Genomic DNA, 23,153 nt, shown 5'->3' on the forward strand with positions numbered 1-23,153 from the left:
GAGTCCAAGCCCAGGTTGACCGGGTGCTAGACTAGTACCCTGCTATTATATTATCCCTCTGGCCCCAAAGTACAAACCCGGGTTTGATTGCTGGCAATGCAAATTTAAACATTCGTAACAGCAGTGATGATTATTATCACTTACTTTGTCTAGAGACGGCTTAGCAGACTGAACACATGCTTTGCGTGTAGGGGCCTGAGTTGATCCCTGGCAGCACAATGTCTGCCGAGCGTTGCCAGGAGCGACTCCCCAGCACAGCTCTGGAAATAGCCTCAGCACTATAAGCACTGTAGCTTATATAGTGTTGTTCAGAGATTTGCTCGAGCGGGCACCAGTAACGGCTCCATTGCGAGACTTGTGGTTACTGTTTCTGGCATATCAAATACATTACAGGTAGCTTGCCAGGCTTTGCCGTGCGGGTGGGATGCTCTTGGTAGCTTGCCGGGCTCTTCGAGAGGGACGGAGGAATCGAACCCGGGTCAGCCACGTGCCAGACAAACGCCCTACCCGCTGTGCTATCGCTCCAGCCCCAGCACTATAAGACATGGGGAAACTGGGGGAGAAAGGCACAGACGGGAGCAGGGCGTCCCTGGCCTGGTCAGAGGCTGGGGTTGGGGTGTGGGGGTCCAGTGCTCCATGTTGACGCTCTGATGGCCAGCTGCTTTTATTTCTTTTTTTTAAAGTGTTCTATATTTATTTATTTTTTTGTGTCACACCCGGCGATGCACAGGGGTTACTCATCGAACCCGCGTCGGCCAGGCAAACGCCGCCGGCTTGCCCATTTGCAAGGCAAACGACCTACCCGCTGTGCTATTGCTCCAGCCCCGGCCAGCTGCTTTTAGACGCCAGGCCCGGCTGTCCCCTGGCTCGGCTCCTGTCACTTCTTACTTGGGTTTCACTGACGACAGACTTCAGCGGGGGAGCCCACCTCTGCCTCCGCAGACCGCACTGCCCCGGGAGGGAGGGGAAGCCCTTGACCCTCCTACTCATCGAGGCTGCTGCCGTTCGGTGGGGGGGGTTCCCTCTTCCCCCTCCTAGCGCTAGGGAAGCCCTGGACGCGGCCCAGCGTGCCTGGTCCCTCGCTCGCTCTGCACGGCTCCCTCGCTCCCGCATCCTGGGGCTCAGACGCCCCCGGGAGCTGGAGCCCGGCCGCCCCGGGCGCGCTGTGGGCGGGGCCGGGCGCTGTGGGCGGGGCCTGGAACTGTGGGCGGGATCTGGCGCTGTGGCCGGGGCCTGGCGCTGGGCGGGGCCTGGTATGTGGGCGGGGCCTGGCTCTATTGACGGGGCTTGGCGCTGGGCGGGGCCTGGCGCTATGGGCGGGGCCTGGCGCTGTGGCTGGGGCCCGGCGCTGGGCGGGGCCTGGTATGTGGGCGGGGCCTGACGCTATTGACGGGGCTTGGCGCTGGGAGGGGCCTGGCGCTATGGGCGGGGCCTGGCGCTGTGGCTGGGGCCCGGCGCTGGGCGGGGCCTGGGATGTGGGCGGGGCCCACCGAGTCGCGGCCCGCCCCCCCCGCCCGCCGGGCCCCGGCAGCCTATAAAAGGGGCGCGCGGCTGCCAGCGAGCGGGCACCGAGCGCCGCCGTCCGCCCGCCTGCCCGCCCGCCCGCCTGCCCGCCCGCCCGCTCGCCTGCCCGCCTGCCCGCCTGCCCGCCGGGGCGCGGCGCCGGAGCCATGACCCTCCGCCGGCTCAGGAAGCTGCAGCAGAAGGAGGAGGCGGCGGCCGGGCCGGACCCCGCCGCCGCGCGCCCCCCGGACGCGGCGCCCCCCGCCGCGGCCGCCTGCCCCGCCGCCGGCCCGCCGGGGGACGAGCTGTACGCGGCGCTGGAGGACTGCCACCCGGCCGAGCTGTACCGCGCGCTGGCCGTGTCGGGGGGCACGCTGCCCCGCCGGAAGGTGCGTGCCCGCCGCCCGCGCCCCGGGGCCCCGCGCCCAGGAAGCGCGCGGCGCGCCCCGACTTCCGAGGGGACGCACGGCCGCGTGCCGAGGTGCGGGGGGCCAGGCCGGCCCCCGACTTCACGCGGGGCCGGACGCGGTGGGAGGGGGCGCGGGGCGCCCACCCCGGGAAGGACGCGGGCGCCGCCCCGAGCCCCGCGCCCCGCGCCCCGGAGCCCAGGGGCGCCCGAGCGCTCCCCCGGAGGGACCCGAGACCCAGGTTAGGGAGAGGGGGCGGGTGGCCTTTCCCTCCCCTCCCTCCCTCTCCCCCCCCCCCCAACAATGAACGGCTTGTTGAGGATTTGCATTTTATGAAAATAGGGTGGGAAGACAAAGGGGTCTCTCTGTGCTGTCCCGCGGCCCATTTGGAAACGGTCCCCACCCCAGGCCGGTCCTCCGTCCTGGGGAAAGAGGGGTCCCCGCTTCTCCCCCTGGCCTCGGGTCAGCCCCACAGGAGGATGACCAGGGCATGGGCCGGAAGGTTTGGGGCCTGGACCGGGCTGGCCTGGCACACCCCGCTGTGCCCGTTGTCCAGAATATGGACCAGTAGTTTTGGGAGGAAGAGAGACTCTTGGTGTCCTAAGGACTTTTAAAAGGCAGGAACCCTGAACTCCAGCACCCCCAAGTCCCCGCAGAAAGAAGTGCCATTCTCGCCCTGAAGTCGGAGACTTCGGGACAAGTTTGCGCTTCGAGGCAGTTCTTTTTTTTTCTTTCCCCTGGAAAACAGCAAAATGTCCTCATTCCCAGCTGGTCCCCCCAAGAGCTCTGCCCTCTCCCTCCCCTTTTAACGTGCCTGCTGGGGAAACTGCCCTGACTCTGGCCCCCCTAACCGCAGCTCCCCAAGCCCCCGGGGAGAGCCAGAACAGGGGTCTCTGGAAGCCTCCAGGCGACCCTGCGCTTCCTGCAGTCCCTTCTGGGGGGAGTGACCCCTCTCAGGGGGCTGAGCCCTGCAGCTGGACCCTGGGGTGGGGAGGATGTTTCTTCAGAGCCGCGCATCCTCCAAACCATCCTCCAAACCCGGAAGACAATTGGGGCTCCACAGTCTGTTGGTTTTTTTGGTTTTTTTTTTTCCTTTTTCTTCTTCTCCTCTCCCCGCAGGAGGGGGGGGGTAGTAAAGCCTAAGGAAGAAAGCTGTGGGGTGAGGGTCTGGAGGCCCTTGGCAGAGAGTCACCCTCGCCCCCAAAATAGATGTCGAGGGGACAGGACACGCAGGCAGAGGAAGTGAGTGCGGGGTTCCGCTCCAGAGCACGCGGGGCCTCGCCCCCACCTACTCCTGCCTCTCTCTGTCCCGCACAGGGCTCGGGGTTCCGCTGGAAGAATCTCAGTCAGAGCCCCGAACAGCAGAGGTGAGTCACCCCTGCGCCCCCCGGCTCCCACCCTGGTCCGGGGGCAGCGCCACAGAGCCACTCAGCCCAGGGTGGGGGGATGGCTTTCTCCCACCCTTTCCGCTGGTGTCCTGGCTGGGAGTGAGGGGCAGGTGGGGGTGTGGGCTGCCAGAAGGGGGTGGCAGAGAAAGGAGTTGGGGACTTTTGAGTCATCAGGTGCTCTTCAACCCACCCCCAGTCCCTGCCAGCTCCCCTCCCCGGAGAGCTCTGGATCTGGGAGGTGTGGGGAGTGGGGGAGTCCGTGGGGCTCCCCGGAGCTCTCAGCCCCAGACACCCCCATGGCGCGAGATCCTCGCCTGGCCGTGCCCAGCTCCTTGAGACAGCCTGCACCCCCAGTACACGCCCAGCAGAGCACTGGAGCCGGAGCAGCAGTGCGGGCAGTAGGAGCTGACCGGGCCCTGCCCTGCCCCTGTCCTGTGCCTGGCCGATCCTCAAAACGGCCCACTGCGCCGGCCAGCCAGATGAACGTGTTTGCTCTGGAGCTAAGAGTCTTGTTTTTGAGAAACAGAAAAGTTTCCTGAGAGCCAGAGCCAGAGGAGGAAGAAACTCCTTGCCTGGGAGAGACTTAGCAAGGGGCTAAATTCGAGTCCTTTTCATGTTTCCAGCGGGCCAGGGAGCTCACTCAAATGACTCGAGCCAGGGTTTTCGGGTCGGAGGCCTGGGTCCCATGCACGGTCCTCTGAGCATCGCCAGGACGTGCCCCCTGGGCAGGGTGCGGGGAGTGACCCCTGCACGCCTCCGGCAGCCCCGCCAAGTAATGATGATCAAAGTGAAAATCAAGGGCGATCTAGCAGGGCTCACAAAGAGAGCCTAAATTACTTATGCTCTTGACCCTCGGCAGAAGACGCTTGCCAAGCTTTCCCGAACCGGGGCTGAGTGGCATCGACCCAGCAGTCCGGGCTTCCCTCCCTATACACACGGGGGCCGAGGCAGAGCTCTGCCCGGAGAGGCTGGGCAGGGCTGGAGGGGGCGCTCAGCCTCTGGGGGCCTCTGCCCCAGGACTCATTCCCGGGGGCTGAGAGACCCGAGGGGCCTTCGGAGGCCGCTGTGACTCTGCTCCCGGCGGGCGGGAAGGAAGGGGGTGGGGTGGACAGAGGAAACTGGGCTCCCCAGCAGGAGAGGATCTGGAGCGGCTCCAGACCATTGTGTCCAGTGGGCAGGACCTCAGTGCAGGAAGGGGCGGCCCTGGCATCTGGTGGGCTGGCCCCGCCCATCGCAGCCAGCCTGGAGCAGCTGTGGTCCGCCGAGAGAGCCTCGTGACTTGGCCGTCCCTCGCCTGCCCCGAGCTGGGGAGCAGAGGAGGCTCCAGGCGGGGGCTCCCTCCCTGGGAAGCTGGGGTGTGACTGCTAACTTGGGTGGGAGCCCTGTGGCCGGGGGGGGGGGTACCCGCTGTTCCCCACCCCAGCAGCACAGTCCGACCACCTGGGCCGAGAGGGGCTTAGCACCGAAGACAGATGTTGCAGGCCGTGCTGGCAGCCGTGGGGGACACGCGGGGTAACCCCCAGGTTCCTGTTCTCTCCTGACGAGACGGCCGCTGTGTCTCCTGCAGGAAGGTGCTGACTCTGGAGAAGCGGGAGAACCAGACCTTCGGCTTTGAGATCCAGGTGGGGACAGCTGGGTGCCGTGGGGGCCCGTGCTGGGGGGCGCCGGCTCCCCCCGCCCCCCGCCAGGCTGACGGCCGGTCGCGTCTTTTCCAGACATATGGCCTTCATCACCGGGAGGAGCAGCGCGTGGAGATGGTGACGTTCGTGTGCCGAGTTCACGAGGCCAGCCCTGCCCAGCTGGCCGGGCTCACCCCAGGTGGGCCAGGACGCCGGGCGGGCGTGGGGGCGCGGGGGGCCCCGGGGGGTGAAGGGTCACTCCCGAAGTCAGCTCTCCCTTCTGTCCGGGGAGGCCAGTAAGAAGGATGGGTGAAGCCCAGCTGGGCAGCCAGGGAGACTCGCCATGTGTGGTTTGCGTTTGAGCCGTCACACCTGCAGAAGGGGGACAGTGACATTCCTCACATCCGGGCACTGAGGGGACTCCTGGGCGTGGAGCCAGGGCCAGGCGAGTGGCAGATGCTGTGGCTGCTGTTCTGCCTCCGCCTGGCAATCTGGCGGAGCAGGGGCCGGGCCCGAGCCACATCCCATGTGATGGGCTTGGTCCTGAGCGATGGGGTCTCCCCGGCCCCTGCCGCCTCTGCACCTGAGCACCTGTGTCTCTCGCAAGGCCAAGCCGCCAGCAGGAAACCCTGAGGGGGGGTGGGGTCAGACCTAGAGACCCTAAGTCCTGGCCCCCGGCAGTAGTCTGAGGCCTCTGCGTGAATCCACACCTTCCTGGCCAGGCGACCGTTTCCTTTCCAACGCCCTCACCCACCAGCACCCCCTGGTGCCCAAGCCGAGTACTGCAGCTCTTTTGCGGGGTGGTTTCCCGGTTCCTCCTCCTCCTCCTGGTCCCAAATGCAGCCACATCCCCATTCTCAGGTGTTTTTGTTTTTGTTTGCTTCGGTTTTTGGTTTTTCATGGGTAAGAAACGAGCCCCCAGGCGTGGGTTCCGTGGCGCACAAGGTCTCAGAAGCCGAGGCCTCCTGGGAGAGTGGAAACAATGGTGGTTCCCAGCATGGTGCTTCCAAGGCGGCCCTGCCCTTCCCTTCTCCGTGGGTCCCACGAAAGCCAACTCTGGGGCCAGAGAGATCGGACGGTCGGGCTGACCGTGCTCAGTGAGTCAGTCAGTAAGACCACCGACAGGACACCGTGCAAGGCACTCGCCCAGGGTGATGCCTGAGTACAGACCCAGGTGTATCCCCCAAACTTTTGTTTTTTACAAGCCAAAGTAAGTCGATCCCCATAGCCTTTGGGGCTGAGCTGCTGGCTGGGGAGGTCCTGGCCCCCCAGCCTGGACGTTCGGCCCTACAGGCTGGCCTGGTGGGGTGCTTGGATGGGGGGGAAAGCTGACCGGTCTCCGCGGAACAGAGCGGAGTGGAGCGGGTGCTGAGGGGCACCGCGGGGTTATTACTCTCCCCTTTCCAGCCAGGGGAGGGGGCTGGAATTCTCCCACCAGTGGAGCCAGTGCTGACCCCTCTCTGCCTGACAGGGGACACTATCGCCAGCGTCAACGGCCTGAACGTGGAAGGCCTCCGGCACCGAGAGATCGTGGACATCATCAAGGCGTCTGGCAACGTACTCAGGTACGCAGGTGCCCCCGGCCCCGCTCGCGGACTCACCCGGACACCCACGCGCCCAGCTCACGGGGTCCCTCCCCTCCGCAGGCTGGAAACCCTGTACGGCACGTCCATTCGGAAGGCAGAGCTGGAGGCCCGGCTGCAGTACCTGAAGGTGAGGCGGCCCAGGATGTCCAGACCACCCGGCCTCTGCAGGGCCCAGTGTCTCAGGGGCTTGTTTATCTGTCTGGGCTCCCGCAAACCCTAAGGGAGCCAGAGGGTTCCACTGCCCATGTCCACCACGGCTGGATTTCGGCCCCTCCTGACCGCGGGTCTGTCTCTTGCAGCAAACGCTGTACGAGAAGTGGGGGGAGTACCGGTCGCTGATGGTGCAGGAGCAACGGCTGGTGCATGGTGAGTAGAGGGGGCCGCACAGGGCACTTCTGCCCCTTGTGACCGCGTCTCTGTGCCCACGCGCCCTGCCCGGAGTCCGGGGGTCCCTTTCCCCTCCCAAGTAAACTAAGGACAAAAAACTGGCCCCGGGCTGATGCCCAGCATGTCCCCTTTGTTCTCAGCCCCCTGAAGGTAAGTCGGAGACAGTGTCCTGTGTCCCGTTCCCGGTGGTGCTCGGGGGACCCTATGGGGTACTGGGGATTGAACCCAGTCCACCTTGTGCAAGACAAACGCCCTTGGTTCCAGCCCAAGTGTCGTCCCCATTTTCCAGACGGGAACACCAAGGCTCACGGGGCTTGTGTCCATCCCTTGTGTGGTTCTTTCGGGGTCACACCCGGCGATGCACGGGGGTTCCTCCTGGCGGTGCTGGGGGACCCCATGGGTCTGTGTCGCCGTGAAGGGAGCAGGGCTCGGGCTGAGGGGGGCGCCGGGCAGGCCCGGGGTCCCCGCCCCACCCCACCCCACTCGCTGTGTGCCGCAGGCCTGGTGGTGAAGGACCCGAGCATCTACGACACGCTGGAGTCCGTGCGCTCCTGCCTCTACGGCGCGGGGCTGCTGCCCGGCTCGCTGCCCTTCGGGCCCCTGCTGGCCGCGCCCGGGGGTCCCCGCGCGGGCGCGCGCCGCCCCGGGGCCGAGCCCGACGACCCCGTCTACCACACGTGCTTCTTCCGGGGCGCCGAGCCCCCCGCGCTGCCGCCGCTGCCGCCCCCCGCGCGCGCGCCGGGCCCCGCCGCGCCCGCCGCGGCCCGCGCGCCCCTGAGCCGCAGCGCCAGCGTGCGGTGCCCGGGCCCGGCCGGTGCCCCCGGCGCGCTCTGGACTGATGCCCGCGAGCAGGCGCTGTGCGGGGCCGGCCTGCGCAGGACCAAGTACCGCAGCTTCCGCCGGCGGCTGCTCAAGTTCATCCCCGGACTCAACCGCTCCCTGGAGGAGGAGGAGAGCCAGCTGTAGGGCCGGGGCGGGCGCGGGGACGTATTTATTTATTTATTGGGCCCAGCCGGGGCGGAAGGGGGCCGGGCCGCGGGGACCCCAGGAGCCCCTCGCCGCGGGAGGGGGTCCTGGCCAGCCGCGCGCCCGGGCCTCGGGCGCCTGGCCGACGCCCCCACGAACGCGGGGTCGGGAGGGCCCGGGAGAACTCGGGCCCGGGAGCGGTTTTGGAGCCCAAAGTGGGGCGCGCCAGCCCACGTCGGGGTCAGTAGTGCCTTGTGGGGTGTCCAGGCAAACCCCCTTCTGCGGGGACCCGGTCCTACGAAGCCCTCTCTGCAGCTTTAAACTTGCTCCCGACCCTTGGCCTTGGGGGGAAAGGCGGTGGTCGGTCTTCCCTGCGCCCCCCAAACGTGGTTCCAGTTCATTAGCAGGCCCCGCGAGGGACTAGGGTGCTGGGCCCTCTCCCCGCTGGTCTGGACCCCTAAGGGCTTCGCCCCCTCCCCGGGGGCCTGTAACTAAGTGGGGTCCTGCCAGGCAGGGGTCCTGGGTTCCGGCCCCTGGGCGCACAGGAGCCGTGTGGGGTCGCCAGACTGTTCCACCGTTCGTGTTACTTCTGAACCTCAAACTGTATTAAATGGACAGGTTTTTGCATCGGTGTCAGCGTGGTGACTGCCTGGGGTCGGGGCTGGAGGGAAGCGACTCCACAAGCACCAACAGCCCCCCGCACCCCGCCCCACCTCACCTCAGTGCCCACGGCACACGTCGGCCGTATTCCGTGCAGTGTTTGTACAGGATTTTCACTGACCTCGGTCTCCTGGTTGGACGCCCCTTTTGGTTGCAAGCGCTTCTTTTTATATTTTTGACTGAATTAAAGGGCTGAAGCGATAGCACAGCGGGTAGGGCGTTTGCCTTGCACGGGGCCGAGCCGGGTTCGATTCCTCCGCCCCTCTCGGAGTCCTACCGAGAGTATCTCGCCCACTCCGCAAAGCCTGGCAAGCTGCTCATGACTTAAACTTGTCGCTGCCGAAAACAGTAACAAGTCTCACAAATGGAGGCGCTGGCGCCCGCTCGAGCAGACCGATGAGCGACAGGAGGACAGTGCCACAGTGCAGTGCTCCTGATTAAAATCGTTTTCTTGAAAGAAGTTTACTTAGAGAAGTAGGAGGGGGAGAGACAGAGAACGTGTTCCGGAGAGAACTCTGGCTTCCCGAGAGCCGGAGCACTTATTGAGCTTCCCTGCCAATGCCCTACACCAGGATTGGGGGCTCCCTAGGCCCCCACACCAGGATCGGGGTTGGGCTGCATCCTTACGTATGTCCCTGGAAATACAGGTGCCGGTCACCCGGTCACCCTCCTCCGGGGTGGCCCTGGAGGGGCGGGCGGGGCGGGTGGGCTCGAGACCTCCGCTGCCTCACCTGCCGTGCGTGGGTGGTTCTGGTGCTTCTCACGGCCCCACGCTGGGGCACCTGGGCCCTGTTGCCTCCCGTCCTTATCCCCCTCGCTCCCAGCCCTGAAACCCCTGCGACCGCAAGTCTGTGCCAGCCCGGGGTACCGGCCTCCCCCGGGCCCACCCACCCAGCTCCAGCACAGTGCTCCTACCCCCGCAGAGCCCCACTTGGCTCCCAGGGCACTGCGTCAGGAACGCGTCACTCTGACGGGCTGGTTGCTCTGCCCCCTTGCTCCCGGGATGCTCCTCACAGCAGCCTCAGCCGCTGCCTCTACTTCCCACCTCGACTTCTGCCCCCGTGCTGGCATTCAGGAGCCCCAAGCACAGCCATGAGGGTGTCACCAGTCGGAGGCAACCATGGCAAGCGGCGTGACCAGTGACACAGCAGCCAAGGGACCCGGCTGGGCTGGGCTGGGGCTGCCCCGTCCTCCTCCCATGGCTCTCCCCGCAATGGACAGCACGCATACCAGGGAGACTTGCAGGGGGTCCTAGCGGCCCCTGCCCCCAGCGCCACGGCCCCGTCTCCTACGGGGGCTCCAGTTCTCTTGTCACCTTCCCAAAAAGGAAACCAGTCACACCTCTCCTTTGCTTAACTCCACGCTACACGAGGAGACAGCTCAGTGGGCTGCCTTGCATGTAAGAGGCGAGGCGGGGGGTTGGGGGTCCATCCCTGGGAACCACACGACCCCCCAATGATGACCCATCCTGTCTTGCCCTGAAATGCAAACAGCGTCCACAGTCTCCTCTGTGGCCTGTCCAGAACACACGTTTTGGTTGTGGTTCTGTTCTTTGTTTTTTTGCTTTTTGGGTCACAGCTGGCGATACTCAGAGGTTACTCCTGACTCTGCACTCAGAAGTTACTCCTGGTAGGTTTACTCCATGGCTTGGAGACCAGCCGCACACGCTAGGGGAAAAGGCAGCTCAAATAGAGAAGGCAGCACCAAGTAAAGGGTGTTGGGAGGATCCTCCCAGGATGGGAGAAGCATGCTGAAAGCAGACTATAGACCGAACATGATTGCCACTCAGTGCCTCTTTTGCAAACCACAGCACCCAAAAGGAGAGAACAGAGGGGAATGTCCTGCCACAGAAGGAGGATGGGATGGGGAGATGGGGGGTGGGAGGGATACTGGGATCAGTGGTGGTGGAGAATGGGCACTGGTGGAGGGATGGGTACTCGATCATTGTATAACTGAAACCCAAGCACAAAAATTTGTAAGTCTACAACTGTACCTCATGGTGTTTCACTAATAAAAATCTTTTTTAAAAGAAGTTACTCCTGGTGGTGCTGGGGGAACCATCTGGGATGCCAGGAATCAAACCCAGGTCAGCCACATGCAAGGCAAACGCCCTACCCGCTGTACTATGGCTCTGGCCCCTGTTCTTTGTTTGGGGACCACACCCAGCAGTGTTCAGGAATTACTTCTGACTCTGCTCTGGGATTACTCTTGGTGGTGCTCAGTGGTACAGAGTTCCAGGGATTGAACCCAGGTCAGCCACAAGCAAGGCACATGCCCTACCCACTGTACTGTCACTTCGGCCCCTCAAACACACGTTCTGGAGAGAGAGCTCTTGTTCCCACCAACAGCAGCCACATGGGCCCAATGACTGGACAGTGACTGGACAATTGGGAGCTTTAATGTGATACACAATGCCCAGTGGTCTGATCCAGGAAACCCTGCAGGCATCTGCTGCCATCTCAATGAGCTCCAACTGCTTCTCTCTGCTTCTCTCTCTGTCTCTCTGTTCCTTTGTGTGTGTGTGTGTGTGTGTCTTTTGGTTTTGGGGGCCATATCCGGTGATGCTCAGGGCTTACTCCTGTCTCTGCACTTAGGAATAACTCAGGTACCACATGGGGTTCCGGGAATCGAACCTGGGTTGGCTACATGCGGGGCAAGTGCGCTCCCCACTGTCCTATCGCTCCAGCCCCTCAAACTGCTTCTCTTTCTCCAGCGTGTAGCGTACTGAAGTCCCTCTGCCTTTCCCATCATGCTCCTCACCCATGCCAGGCTCTTTCCTGCCTGCAGGCTTTGCCTATGCTGGGGTACTTTCGGTGGCAAGACTGATTCCAGGAACTGGGGAACGACTCAAAGGACTGGGACAAAAGCTTTGCACGTGGGAGCCTCAAGTGAACTTGGATACTGCCTGGTCCCCCAGAAAATAACGCCCAAGCACTGAGGCAGGGTTAACCCTCCCAGCCCTACTGGACGTGGTCCCAAACCCAAACAAAAAGATTGTTTCCACCATCCCCGGGACTCAGGGAAGCAAATGTCACCTCCTGGGGGGCCCCCTGTGGTCTTCATTCCCTTTTATTCTCCCTTTTCAGTCTTTATCTTGACCCAGTCTATGTTTTGCTTTGTATCCCTTGCTCCCAATGGGCAATTATGCTAGTTGTTTTTTTGTTTGTTTGTTTATTGGGAGGGGGACACACCGGCTGTGCTCAGGGCTTACTCCTGGTTCTGCACTCGGAGCTCAGAACTACATGGGGTGTCAGAGATCGAACCTGGATTGACTGCCCGACCTGCTGGAGTGATAGCACAGCGGGTAGGGCGTTTGCCTTGCACGCGGCCAACATGGTCAACCCGAGTTCGATTCCTCCGCCCCTCTCGGAGAGCCCGGCAAGCTACCGAGAGTATCTCGCCCGCACGGCAGAGCCTGGCAAGCTACCCATGACGTATTCGATATGCCAAACACAAACACAGTAACAACAAGTCTCACAATGTTACTGGGCCCACTGGAGCAAATCGACGAACAACGGGAGGACAGTGACAGTGACAGTGATCTGCTGTACTACTGCTCCAGCCCTTATGGCTGTGTGTGTGTGTGTGTGTGTGTGTGTGTGTGTGTGTTTGTGACGGGACCTCCCAGCTGTTCTCAGGAACGAGATCACTCCCCATGGAACCAAGCTACGCCCAAAGGTGCTGGAGGGGCCCCGCAATGCTGGGAATCCAACGCGGCGTCCTGTGGGAGCCTGCCTGAGCCCCTCTCCTAGGTTCTTACTCAGCCCGGTACCTTTCTAAGGCAGGAAATTCTGCCTTATTCACAGTGACTCCCCCAGGACCCGGCATGGGTCGCACAAAGCCTGAAACCACTGAGCTGTCCCCATCGGTGCAGCTCCTGGTCACCAAGCAGATGCTAAACCCTATGGGCGGGGTCCCCAGAGCCTAAACTGCACCTGGCGGCCCTGGCCCGCCCCACCCCCCAAGCCTGAGCTGAGCGGGGCCATTTGATTAGGAAATGGAGCTCCCGCAGCCACTGTTTGAACAGCTGCTCCTGCCCCAGGTTAGGGAGGCGCCTCTCACACCTTTGTTCCTGGGTCCCCCCCTTCCCGACCCGACCCGAGGAGCCCCACTGCCCTGCGGAGGAGGAGGGGGCGCCGTGGGGGTGGGTATAAGGGCCTGCCCAGCTTCCCTCTCCAGAATAGACTCACAGGGCCTCCCTCCCCCCACACCATGCAGCTGCCCGCCCCTCCTCCCCCCCCAGCCCTCCTCAGCCCAGGGCAAGGGGGTTGCTGGCTGGTCCGAGACACCCAGAGGAGGGGGAGGGGGCCCAGGGCGGTGTGGGTCCCACCTCTCAGCGGATGGGATGACGGCACCGATGCAGCAGCCTCCTGCCGTGTAGGTGGGTGACAGGGAGTGACTAATGTGCGAGCTGCTATGCTAAAAATTAACCAGGAGCGTGTTCCGAGGCGGGTGGGGGTGGACAGGGAAGGAGCCGGCCTCGGAATACTGTGTGGTCGGTATTTCCCCTGCCTCCCTCTTCACTCCCAGCCAGCCTTCTCTCCTCTCCAAGCCTCTGGGAGCTCCCCTCTCCTCCCCACCCCCCACCCCCGGCCCAGACCAGGAGAGACCCCCCAATTGTTCCACGCTGGGGAGAGCCGGGGTCACGCCGGGACACAGCCGGGCAGATGGAGGTCTGGCCTGATGTCCTCACAGAGCAAGTCCCATTCGTCCCATCTCCTGTGTCCCGTCCCCCCACCCCACACACACACCTCCCCCAAGCCTCAACCTGCCCTACCCAGGGGGTCACATGCATTGCAAGAGAAGCAACAATGCATCGACAGGCGGGCAAGGGTGTGTCCAAGGAGGAAAAGACCAGGGATCCTTTCTCCCTGGGGCCCAGCCCTGTTCCGTACCTCCTCACCTGGGCCTCCCAGCATATCTGAGAAGCTGCAGCAATGCCCCCAGTTCACAGATGAAGTCACTGAGAATCAGAGCAAAAAAAAAAAACGACACCTGGCCTGGTGCTCTCTAGAGCTGGGATTGGGGAGAAGGCTTCCTGGAGGAGGTGTGGGGAAGGCTGGGGCACAGGAGTTGTAGCTGAGCTCACCCTCCCAGCTGTGTGGAGACCATGCGGGGCCCGTGGAGGGTAGGACCAAAGGCACAGACACTGAGAAGTGTGCAGGGCACAAGGACACAAGGACAGGGGTCTGGGGGCTCCGTGACCCGGAGTGAGAGGAGAACACGGCTGCTCAACTTGGCAGAGCTTGGGACTGGAGCAAAGGACGGGGCAGGGGAGCCCTCCAAGGGGGCTGGAGGGGTTTGGTCCACTCCTAGGAAACCCTGACCAGTACCAGAGAGGTCACTCGAAGGAGTCGAGTCTAGACTTTGCACAGAGCGATGCCTACCACCGCACGGTCGTCTGCGAGCAGAGCTAGCAGTAGCCCCCGAGCACTGGCAGGCGAGCCACCCTGCCCCCAAAAGAAAGAAAATCTGGTATAAGGGGCGAACCCACGAACGCCCGTTTCCCTGGAGACAAAACAAGAGGACGTGAGCTGCCAGCGATGCGACGGTAGAGGCACTTCCTGCTGCCCACTCGCGAGGGAGAGGGGGGAGAGAGGCTGTGCGACCGTCCCGGGGGCAGGACAAACGCCCAGCTGTCCCAGAGGGAGGCTGCGGCCCCGCACCCAAGGGACGGCTGGAGGGGAGCGGGAGGCGCCCCAGGATGCTTCGTGAGCAGAGGTGGGGGCCAGGGGAGAGACTCGGGAGGCGAGACCCTGACGCCTGCTGGTGACGTCTGGGCACTGCAGCCCTTCTCTAGCTACAGGTAAAATTCGGGTTCCTCCCGCAGCAGGTCTGTGCAAACGGCTCTCCATCCTTACAGCCCCCCGCCCATACACACACACCCCTCAGCTTTTCAGCTCTCCCTAAGCCCTGCCCCACCCCACCTTCCTGCTAAGTGTAGCTGGCTGATCTGCACGATTCAGCTCAAACTGAAAGCCTGCTTTGGCCCCTGGACCCCAGGGTGGACTCCCAGGGGCGTGATCAGGGAGACCCCTGGACCTGGCCTGGCCTGAGCGGGCCTGCCAACAAGGATGGCTGAATAAACAATCAGTTCAGCACTTGTAAGTTTCAGACTGAATTGATCTTTCAGCCAACGCCCAGGTTCTGCATGGAACCCTGTAAGTGCTTTGAAAAGCCCGTAGGCCAGGGCAGGGTGGAGGCAGGGAAGGAAGAAATGGTTCACTCGCTGAGCTGCAGACAGGAAGGCCTTTGCTGTAGGGAGCCCTCCTAGGCCTCGGGGATTCCCATTCTTGGAGCTTTTAGGCTTCCAGGAGAGAACACACAAGCTTATGCCCACACAGTGTAAAGTCACACAAATATTGGTTGTCTGGGACTCTTTCCCCACTACTCCCCTCCAAAGTCATTCTAGAGTGACTTCACAACATCACTCAGTACCCTTTGCAGCACGTGCGCGCACACACACACACACACACACACACACACACACCCCTCCCACCAGAGATCAACCACCCAGGCCCCAGAGCACAAGACAGTTCCATCTCTCCAAATCTTACTCGTTCTCCAAGGAACATGGTCTCTGATTAGGTGAGTGCAAAACCAAGGTTACCCAGGAGAACAACAAATCACCCACAGGGCCCCTTTAACAGTAGGTGGAACCTACCCCTTCCCTTAAGGTTCTGATCATGACTGGAGAGATGGGGAACTGGGGGGGGGGGCACTTGCCTTGCATGTGTGGCCAGCTCGGTTTTGATCCCCGACATCACATGTTCCCCTGAGTGACCCCGAGCACAGAGTCAGGAATAATCCTGTGCACAGTGAGGTGGGGATCGCCCCCACCCCATCCCTGCTTCTGATTCAGGGGTCCCAGGGTATATTTTTATGTCTAGACATATCCCAAAGGCTTAATACAGATTTATTGACAGGATGTGAATGAATATGCTTCTAGAGACCTCTGAGTCCTGTAACCCCCCAACCCTCCATCCCACCCCGCAAGCCCTGGCAAATCCACGAACGGACAGAACCCTCGAGGTGGTGTTATGAGGGGGGGGGGGCGCTGAGGACCTTCTGCGCTATAGAATAGGCTTTAGCGTGTGTGCGGGCTGCTCCCCACGCACTGGGACCCCCAAAGAGCGGGGAGATCCCACCCAACAGCCGCCCCACAAGGGTCTGAGGACCGCGAGTGCTGGGTGTGGCCCCTGTGGGGGAAGGGGTGGCCAGTGATGGGCGTGGGTGCGGCCTATGCGGGTCGTGGGCGTGGCCTACGAGCGCGATGGGCGTGACCTCGAGGGCGTGGTCTGCGAGGGCGGCGGGCGTGGCCTATGCGGGTCGTGGGCGTGGCCTACGAGTGCGATGGGCGTGGCCTATGAGGGCGTGGTCTGCGAGGGCGGCGGGCGTGGCCTAGGCGGGCGTGGGCGTGGCCTGCTATGGTGGAGGGCGTGGCCTACAAGGACGGTGGGCGTGGCCCGCGCGGGGCGGGGGCGTGGCCTTCCAGGGTGCGGGTGCAGCCTCACGTCCCCAGCACCCGGTGGGTGGGCAGGGGGATAGGAGAGATGGTGGCGCCGGTGGGGACAGGCCGCGCTGCGGGCTCGTGCTCACGTTCCGGACTTGGGCGCAGCTGCGTGGAGTGGGGGCGCCGCTCCCGGAGCGATCCGGGAAGCAGCTGGATCACCGCCCCTCCCCGCCCGCGCCCCCCGCCCACCCCGCGACAGGGATGCTGAACGGAGGAGGCGGGTTCCAGCCCGGGGGTGCAGGGGGGGGACGCCGGGCTGCGTTTCGCTCGGAGACGGGAGGGGAGCAGGTGGCCAGGCCTGGGTGGGTAACCGCCTCCCCAGAGCCGCAGATCCTGCCGCCCCGGGAAGTCCCCCAGACCCTCCGTCCCCCGCCCCCGCCCAGACCTCCTCCTCGTCCTCGCGCCCCCCGCCCCCGCGCTCCCCCAGCACCGTCGCGCTCCTGACCGCCCCTGCCGTCCTCCCCGCTCCCTTTAGGCCGCCTCCCGCGCCCACGCCCCCAGGCCCCGCAGCGTCCCCTTAGGACCCCCGCCGCTCCTGGGGGGTCCCGGGAGGGCCGGGGTCCGCGCGGGTTGGCGGAGCTTTGGGGTGGCACCGCCCCCTGCTGGACAGGCTGGGAACTGCTTGGCTTCCCCGGAGCGGCCTTTCCCGGCCTCCTGGGCCGCGGGGTTGCAATTCCGCGCCCCTCCCTGGCCTCTCCCTTCTTTCCAGAACTGGAATCCCGGAGGATGCGGAATAGGTGGTGGTCGGTCCGCGCTCAGCAGTGCTGCAGCGCAGACCAAATGCGGCCCAGGGAAAGGAGGTGCCTCGGAAACCCGAACCCCCAACGGGGCGTTGCGCACAGGGAGGGGGCGTTCTTTGGCCCGGCTGGCCGGGCAGCCCTGGGGCAGCGCCCGGCCGCAGTGGACCAGGAGGCAGCTCAGCTCCAGTGAGCATCACTCCCAAGGAGAGCTCCTCTGTCGTTCGGGGTTTTCCGTTTGAATATCTAGACACACAGCCACGGGTTTCATTCGCATGTGAGCATTTCTACCTGCTGTTTCCTGAGTTGCCCTTTTTTTTTTTCTTTTTGGGTCACACCTGGCAATGCACAGGGGTTACTCCTGGCTCTGCACTCAGGAATTACTCCTGGCGGCGCTCAGGGGACCATATGGGATGCCGGGAATCGAACTCAGGTCAGCCGCCTGCAAGGCAAACGCCCTACCCGCTGTGCTATTGCTCCAGCCCCTGAGCTGGCCTTTTTCTATCCTCCAGGGCTCAACTCGGAAGTAGAGCCTACATTTTTTTTTCTTTTTGGGTCACACCCGGCGATGTTCAGGGGTTCCTCCTGGCTCTGCACTCAGGAATCACTCCTGGCGATGCTCGGGGGACCCTGTGGGATGCTGGGATTCGAACCTGGGTTGGCCGCGTGCAAGGCAAACGCCCTCCCCGCTGTGCTATCGCTCCAGCCCCGAGCCTAAATTCTTGAATCGGAAGGACCCCCCAGATCAAGCCCTCGGTTGTGCTGTCCCCAGGCAATATAAGTCCCCTGCACATATCTCCTGCCCCAGCGTGCTCCTGGGATGAACATAGGCCATGAGTGAGTTAGCAGCTGGTGAGGAACTGCCCAGGGCACAGGGGGCAGGGGCCGGCCTCCATGCCTGTGCTTGCCTGCTCCTCGTGGGCTCTGTATCCCTCCCGCAGTCCGAATTCCTCCTGTCTCTACATCTTCCAGCTCCCTCTGCCTCACCAGCCTTTCCCTCAGTCAGGAGCTGTCTCCCTCACCGCCCTGGGGTCCCTAAGGCATGCCCCCTGCCAGGGAAGGCTCTGGGTTGCTTTACCCTCTGTGTCCTGCACCCTCTCTAGCCACTCACCTGCTCTTTGCCTTGATAGCTCTGTGCCTTCTCTGGCTAGTGTGATACTTTGGTCTTGCTTTTGTACGCCGGGGCATTTTTGCCGTGCCCAGGGGCTCCGTGCTTGGAAGTCACTCCTGCCAGGCTCATGGGCCCATGTGGCGCGGGCACTGGGACCCAGGAGTCCCTCGGGCAAAGCTTGCTCTTGGACCCGTTGAACTGTCTCTGAGCTCCAGGATAGAATCGCCCCCTCTGGCGCCTGCCATCACCCCTAAATTCATCACACCTATCCTGATGAATTTAGTGGAACCATGGAATTTGAGGGTGTTCCCCATCTCTGAGCTTCAGCGAAGACACTCTGATGCCCCGGAAGCCTTGGCTAGATTTCTGCGTGATTCTGAACAAATCTGAACAAATCCACCACTCACTCACTCGCCTCCTTTGGAGAGAGGCAGCAGTTTCCCCGAGGCCCCTTCTGTCCAGTAGGGGGCACCACCACACAGCAGTTAGGGACTTGGGGAGCCGGTGCTGGGATGGCTCTATTTATAAGGCCCACGGGTCTCTCTCTCTCTCCGCCCACTCCGTGGGTGCTCCGAGCTGGCACCGGAAGCAGGAGGGCCCCCGTGCTAATCTGCCCTGGCAGCAGGGAGCCGGCATGCCCGGCTGCAGCCTCCAGCACGCTCCGTGCCGAGGTTGGAAGAGACCCCGACTGCTGTCCTGGACACACCCCTGAGCAGCTGATGCTTCTGGGCAGATCACACCCTGTCCCAGCTCTGCAAAATTAGGGCAATGACATGAGCTCACTGCGTGGTCACGGGTTTGCTGTGAGGCCCAGACAGGAGTGCCTTGTGGAATGTTTGGGGAGCGTCAACACCAGACAGAAATAATTTATCCGGGCCTTTATTGGTTGCGGCCAAAGATTAGCAACAAAAGAAGAGTGATTAGGGGACACTTCACGGGAATTACAAGGCGGAACGAAGGTGGGTTTAGGAAGGAGATTAAGATAGGGAAGGTGAAAGAAGAAGTTAAAAATAACAAGCACCTTTCACCAGGAGCTTATTAGGAGCCAAGGCAAGGAAAGTAATCTCCAAACATTGTCTAATTATAACCAACACTTAGCGGGCCCTGACCGCCTGCCAGGGCCGCTTGGAGCACTTTCTGCACACGAGCTGATCAGCTCCTCACGGCTCAGTGGGGGGTGTCATCGCCCCGCTCTGCACAGGGGAAACGGACACAGAGAGCACCTAGGTGCTTGCCCGATCTCCCCACCCCCAGACTGGCACAGGGGGTCCAGCCCCGGGCTGGCTCCTTCCTGGAAGGGCAGCAAAGTGCTCACGGATGAAGTCACCTGCGAAGAGGGGCTCCTTGCTCCACTCCTGGACCTCAGGCTACGAAGCCACGATGCAAAGGAGTATGTTGGAGGGTGCCAGGGAGATAGTTAAAGCGGCAGAACAAATGCCAGGCATACGCAAGGCCCTGAGTTCAGTCTCAGCACGGCATGACCCTCCAACCCTGGCTGTGACTCCTTTAAAACAACAACAACGACAACAAAACCCAAGAACTTAGTCCTATACTAAATTTATCCCCAGCTAGGGAGATTTTTTTCTCTTCTACTTTCCAGTAAACATTGTGAAAAAAGAAGAAGAAGGAGAAGGAGAAGGAGAAGGAGAAGGAGAAGAAGAGGAGGAGGAGGAAGAGGAGGAGGAGGAGGAGGAGGAGGGGAGGAGGAGACGGAGGAAGAAGAAGAAGAAGAAGAAAGGAGGAGGAGGAGGAAGAAGAAGGAGGAGGAGGAGGAGGAGGGGAGGAGGAGACGGAGGAAGAAGAAGAAGAAGAAGAAGAAAGGAGGAGGAGGAGGAGGAAGAAGAAGGAGGAGGAGGAGGAGGAGGAGAAGGAGAAGGAGAAGGAGAAGAAGGAGGAGGAGGAGGAAAAGGAGAAGGAGAAGGAGAAGAAGGAGAAGGAGAAGGAGAAGAAGGAGAAGGAGAAGGAGGAGGAAGAGGAGGAGGAGGAGGAGGAGGAGGAGGAGGAGGAGGAGGAAGAGAAGGAGGAGGAGGAGAAGGAGGAGGAGGGGAGGAGGAGGAGGAGGAGGAAGAAGAAGAAGAAGGAGAAGGAGAAGGAGAAGGAGAAGAAGAGGAGGAGGAGGAAGAGGAGGAGGAGGAGGAGGAGGAGGAGGGGAGGAGGAGACGGAGGAAGAAGAAGAAGAAGAAGAAAGGAGGAGGAGGAGGAGGAAGAAGAAGGAGGAGGAGGAGGAGGAGGAGGAGAAGGAGAAGAAGGAGAAGGAGAAGGAGAAGAAGGAGAAGGAGGAGAAGGAGGAGAAGGAGGAGAAGGAGGAAGAGGAGGAGGAGGAGGAGGAGGACGAGGAGAAGGAGGAGGAGGAGAAGGAGGAGGAAGAAGAAGGAGGAGGAGAAGGAGGAGGAGGAGGAGGAGGAGGAGGAGGAGGAGGAGGAGGAGGAGGAGGGGAGGAGAAGGAGACGGGAAAAAAAAAAAGAAGAAAGAAGAAGAGCCAGAGAGATAGTACAAGGGTTAAGGTTGGATTCCCAGCACCACAAGTGGGACCAACCCCCAACCCCACAAATAACTTTTAAAAATGTGTATGGGGGCTGGAGCGATAGCACAGTGGGTAGGGTGTTTGCCTTGCATGCGGCCGACCTGGGTTCGATTCCCAGCATCCCATATGTCCCCCCGGGCACCGCCAGGAGTGATTCCTGAGTGCAGAGCCAGGAGGAAACCCTGGGCATTGTCGAGTGTGATCCAAAAAGCAAAATAAATAAAATTAAAATAAAATTTAAAAAATTATTTTTAAAATAAAATTTAAAAATTAAAATGTGTATGGTTGGAGAGATAGTCCAGTGGGTAAGATACTTACTTTTGACAGGGCCAGCAGGGTTTGATCCCCAGTACCCCAGATAATCCCCCCGAGTCCCTCTGGGAGTGATCCCTAGTGCAGAACTGCCAGGTTGAGCCAAAAATAAAAACAAACAAAAACCATTTTTTAAAAATGTATATTTGTACCCTACTGGAGTCAGAAAGCGGCTTCTAGTCAGGAATGAGGCTCTCTTGGAGGCCCGGGACAGATTCCTGCCTCTTGTCTGAGCATCCAAGGAGGGAGGACAGGGAACAGCAGCCGGGGGGAGGGTGCGGGGGGCTACTCTGGGCTGAGCATCTCTAGGACTGGACAGAGAGGACAGCGAAGAGCGTTTGGAAGAGGGTAGGTTGTCCTCAGTGATCGTGATCTCCCCCTGCCTGAGCGCACCCCCTACCCAGCTTCCAGGGCAGAGCAGGGGCTCTGTGGACCTGGTGCCAGGTGAAGGCGGGGGGGAGCCCTGCTTCCAACCCAGGCCCTGGGTCCCGCCTGTTATGTAAGCTGCTCCATCCTGGAGCCTGGAAATAGCTAGGCCTGTGCTGGCTGGGTGGGGGCTGGGGGTGTGAACGTCCCGGGAGCATCAGCTGATGTCTCCTGAAGTGACAGACCCGAGGGCCTGCCAACAGCTCCAGTTACCCTGGCCTCCCAGTGAGAGGCCTGGCCCGGCCCGCAGAGGACTATTCCAAAGGGACCGTGTCGGGACATTTATGGTGTGAATGGCTGAGGATCATCCCGTTACCGGCCTAAGTGGCCAGGGCAGCTCAGTGCAACGTGCCCGCTGGTGGCTTCCTGCATGCCAGCAGCCAGGGCTGGGTCACCCACAGCCCTCTGGGGTCCCAGGGAGAGGTGAGAATGTCGGTCGCTCCACTAAGGGCCCTCTGAGAAATTGGCAGGGAAAGTGGGTGCAGCTGGCAGGTGCAGTGCGGGAACCTGTGAGTACCAGGGTTCCAGAACTGGGTTCTGCTTCCACTCCTATGCCCACCATGTCACAGCTGTCATGCCACCCAGCCTCACCCCCAGGGGTGCCCCCACACTCTGTGGCCCAGTGGAAGAACAGGGCCACAGCCCCCTGTGAGATGGCCGGTGACTCCCGAACTCTAGAGAGCATCTTGGGCAAACCTTGGTCTCAGCATGACGAACTTGGGGCGAGTGGGTAGTGGGGAGAAAGGGGTTCTGCCAGTTACGGTAATGACAGTATGAGCCATTTCTGTTGTGCGCCTTTAAGAGAAACATCTTAAGAAACCCCAAACCAGAATATCAGTGCATTAAATGACCGAACAGCTACATCTAATTGGTCTCCCCCAAATCCTTCAGTGGAATGGGTACTCCTAGAGGGTGGACTCCCCAATTTCAGGATCCTCTGACAGGTAGAGAGGTTGGAGAAGTACAAAATTTTTTTTTCTTTTTGGGTCACACCCGGTGGACAGTGGTCCCCTTGGGTCCTTTTTGGGTTACTCACTGTTTCTTTTTTTTTTTTGCTTTTTTGGGTCACATCTGGCGATGCACAGGGGTTATTCCTGGCTCTGCACTCAGGAGTTACCCCTGGCGGTGCTCAGGGGACCCTATGGGATGCTGGGGATCGAACCCGGGTCAGATGCGTGCAAGGCAAACGCCCTCCCCGCTGTGCTACTGCTCCAGCCCCAGTGCAGAAATTCTTGCACAGGCGGATAGGCAATGGGCACATACTCTTCCTGGGGCTCAGATGCGGGAACAGGATGGCCCTCCAAACTCCGCAGCAGCACCCCAGGAAAGCCCTGGCTGGGCTCCATCTCTGGATGCCTGTGGGTCCAACTTCTAAGCCCCTGATGGAAGCCCCAGGAGACAAGCCTCAGAGGTATGCCAGGCAGCTCAGGATACCCACCCCACTGCCAGGGAGACTGCGGAGGCGTTTGGCCCGCGACATGCTCTGGCCTGACTCTTGGGCTCTCCCTGGCCTTGTCTCCAGTAACCAGAGCCGGCATCCCCGTGAGAGCAGCAGCAGAGGCTGTCGCTGGGCAACCAGAACAGCACACTGATCCAGCTAATCTGTTCTAGTCCTTCAGGCCAGCCCCCGCCCCCCCCATACAGTCTGCTGGGCGGCCGGGGCAGGGGGGCACTTCTGTGACCACCAGCAGATCCCTGAGACTGAGACTGATACTGCAACTCTTTCTCCTCCAACAAACTCCTAAATTCTGGATTAAGTTCTGGCTTACTCCAAGATGTGGGCAGGGATTCCTTCTGTCCAGCCTCTTGCCAGGTCCGTAGAGAGCATCAGCGGAGCCACTGGCCTGCAGTTCTTCCTTCCGGCTTGCTGCCGGCACACATAGGGCCCTGTCACTTCATCTCTGACCATCATTCTGCCATCTGGGAAACTACAGCTAAGCTCCATGCAAAGAGTTTAAGGTCAGCCCAGTCTCTCGGCTGTATGTCAAGCAGCGCCCCCCAATCCACTCAATCC

General features: G+C 61.7%; 1 protein-coding gene across 1 annotated transcript; it reads left to right on the forward strand.

The window, feature by feature from the left end:
* The first annotated feature begins 1,670 nt into the window (after nucleotides 1-1,670).
* TAMALIN (trafficking regulator and scaffold protein tamalin) lies at nucleotides 1,671-7,992 on the forward strand. Its single transcript, XM_056119948.1, has 8 exons — nucleotides 1,671-1,892; nucleotides 3,228-3,277; nucleotides 4,866-4,920; nucleotides 5,014-5,116; nucleotides 6,389-6,482; nucleotides 6,564-6,630; nucleotides 6,803-6,869; nucleotides 7,390-7,992. Exons 1-8 carry the CDS (start codon nucleotides 1,671-1,673, stop codon nucleotides 7,854-7,856), a joined length of 1,125 nt encoding a protein of 374 aa, XP_055975923.1. The 3' UTR covers nucleotides 7,857-7,992.
* Nucleotides 7,993-23,153: the final 15,161 nt, after the last annotated feature.

This window comes from Sorex fumeus, unplaced genomic scaffold (assembly GCF_029834395.1).
Source record: "Sorex fumeus unplaced genomic scaffold, SorFum_2.1 ptg000042l, whole genome shotgun sequence".
Taxonomy (NCBI): Eukaryota; Metazoa; Chordata; class Mammalia; order Eulipotyphla; family Soricidae; genus Sorex; species Sorex fumeus.

Excerpts from the sequence above, each read along its gene's own strand:
- TAMALIN (XM_056119948.1), top strand. The coding sequence starts at position 1,671 with ATGACCCTCCGCCGGCTCAGGAAGCTGCAGCAGAAGGAGGAGGCGGCG. Across the intron at positions 3,278-4,865 it reads CAGAGCCCCGAACAGCAGAG|GAAGGTGCTGACTCTGGAGA; the intron begins GTGAGTCACCCC and ends TGTCTCCTGCAG. Across the intron at positions 5,117-6,388 it reads GCTGGCCGGGCTCACCCCAG|GGGACACTATCGCCAGCGTC; the intron begins GTGGGCCAGGAC and ends TCTGCCTGACAG.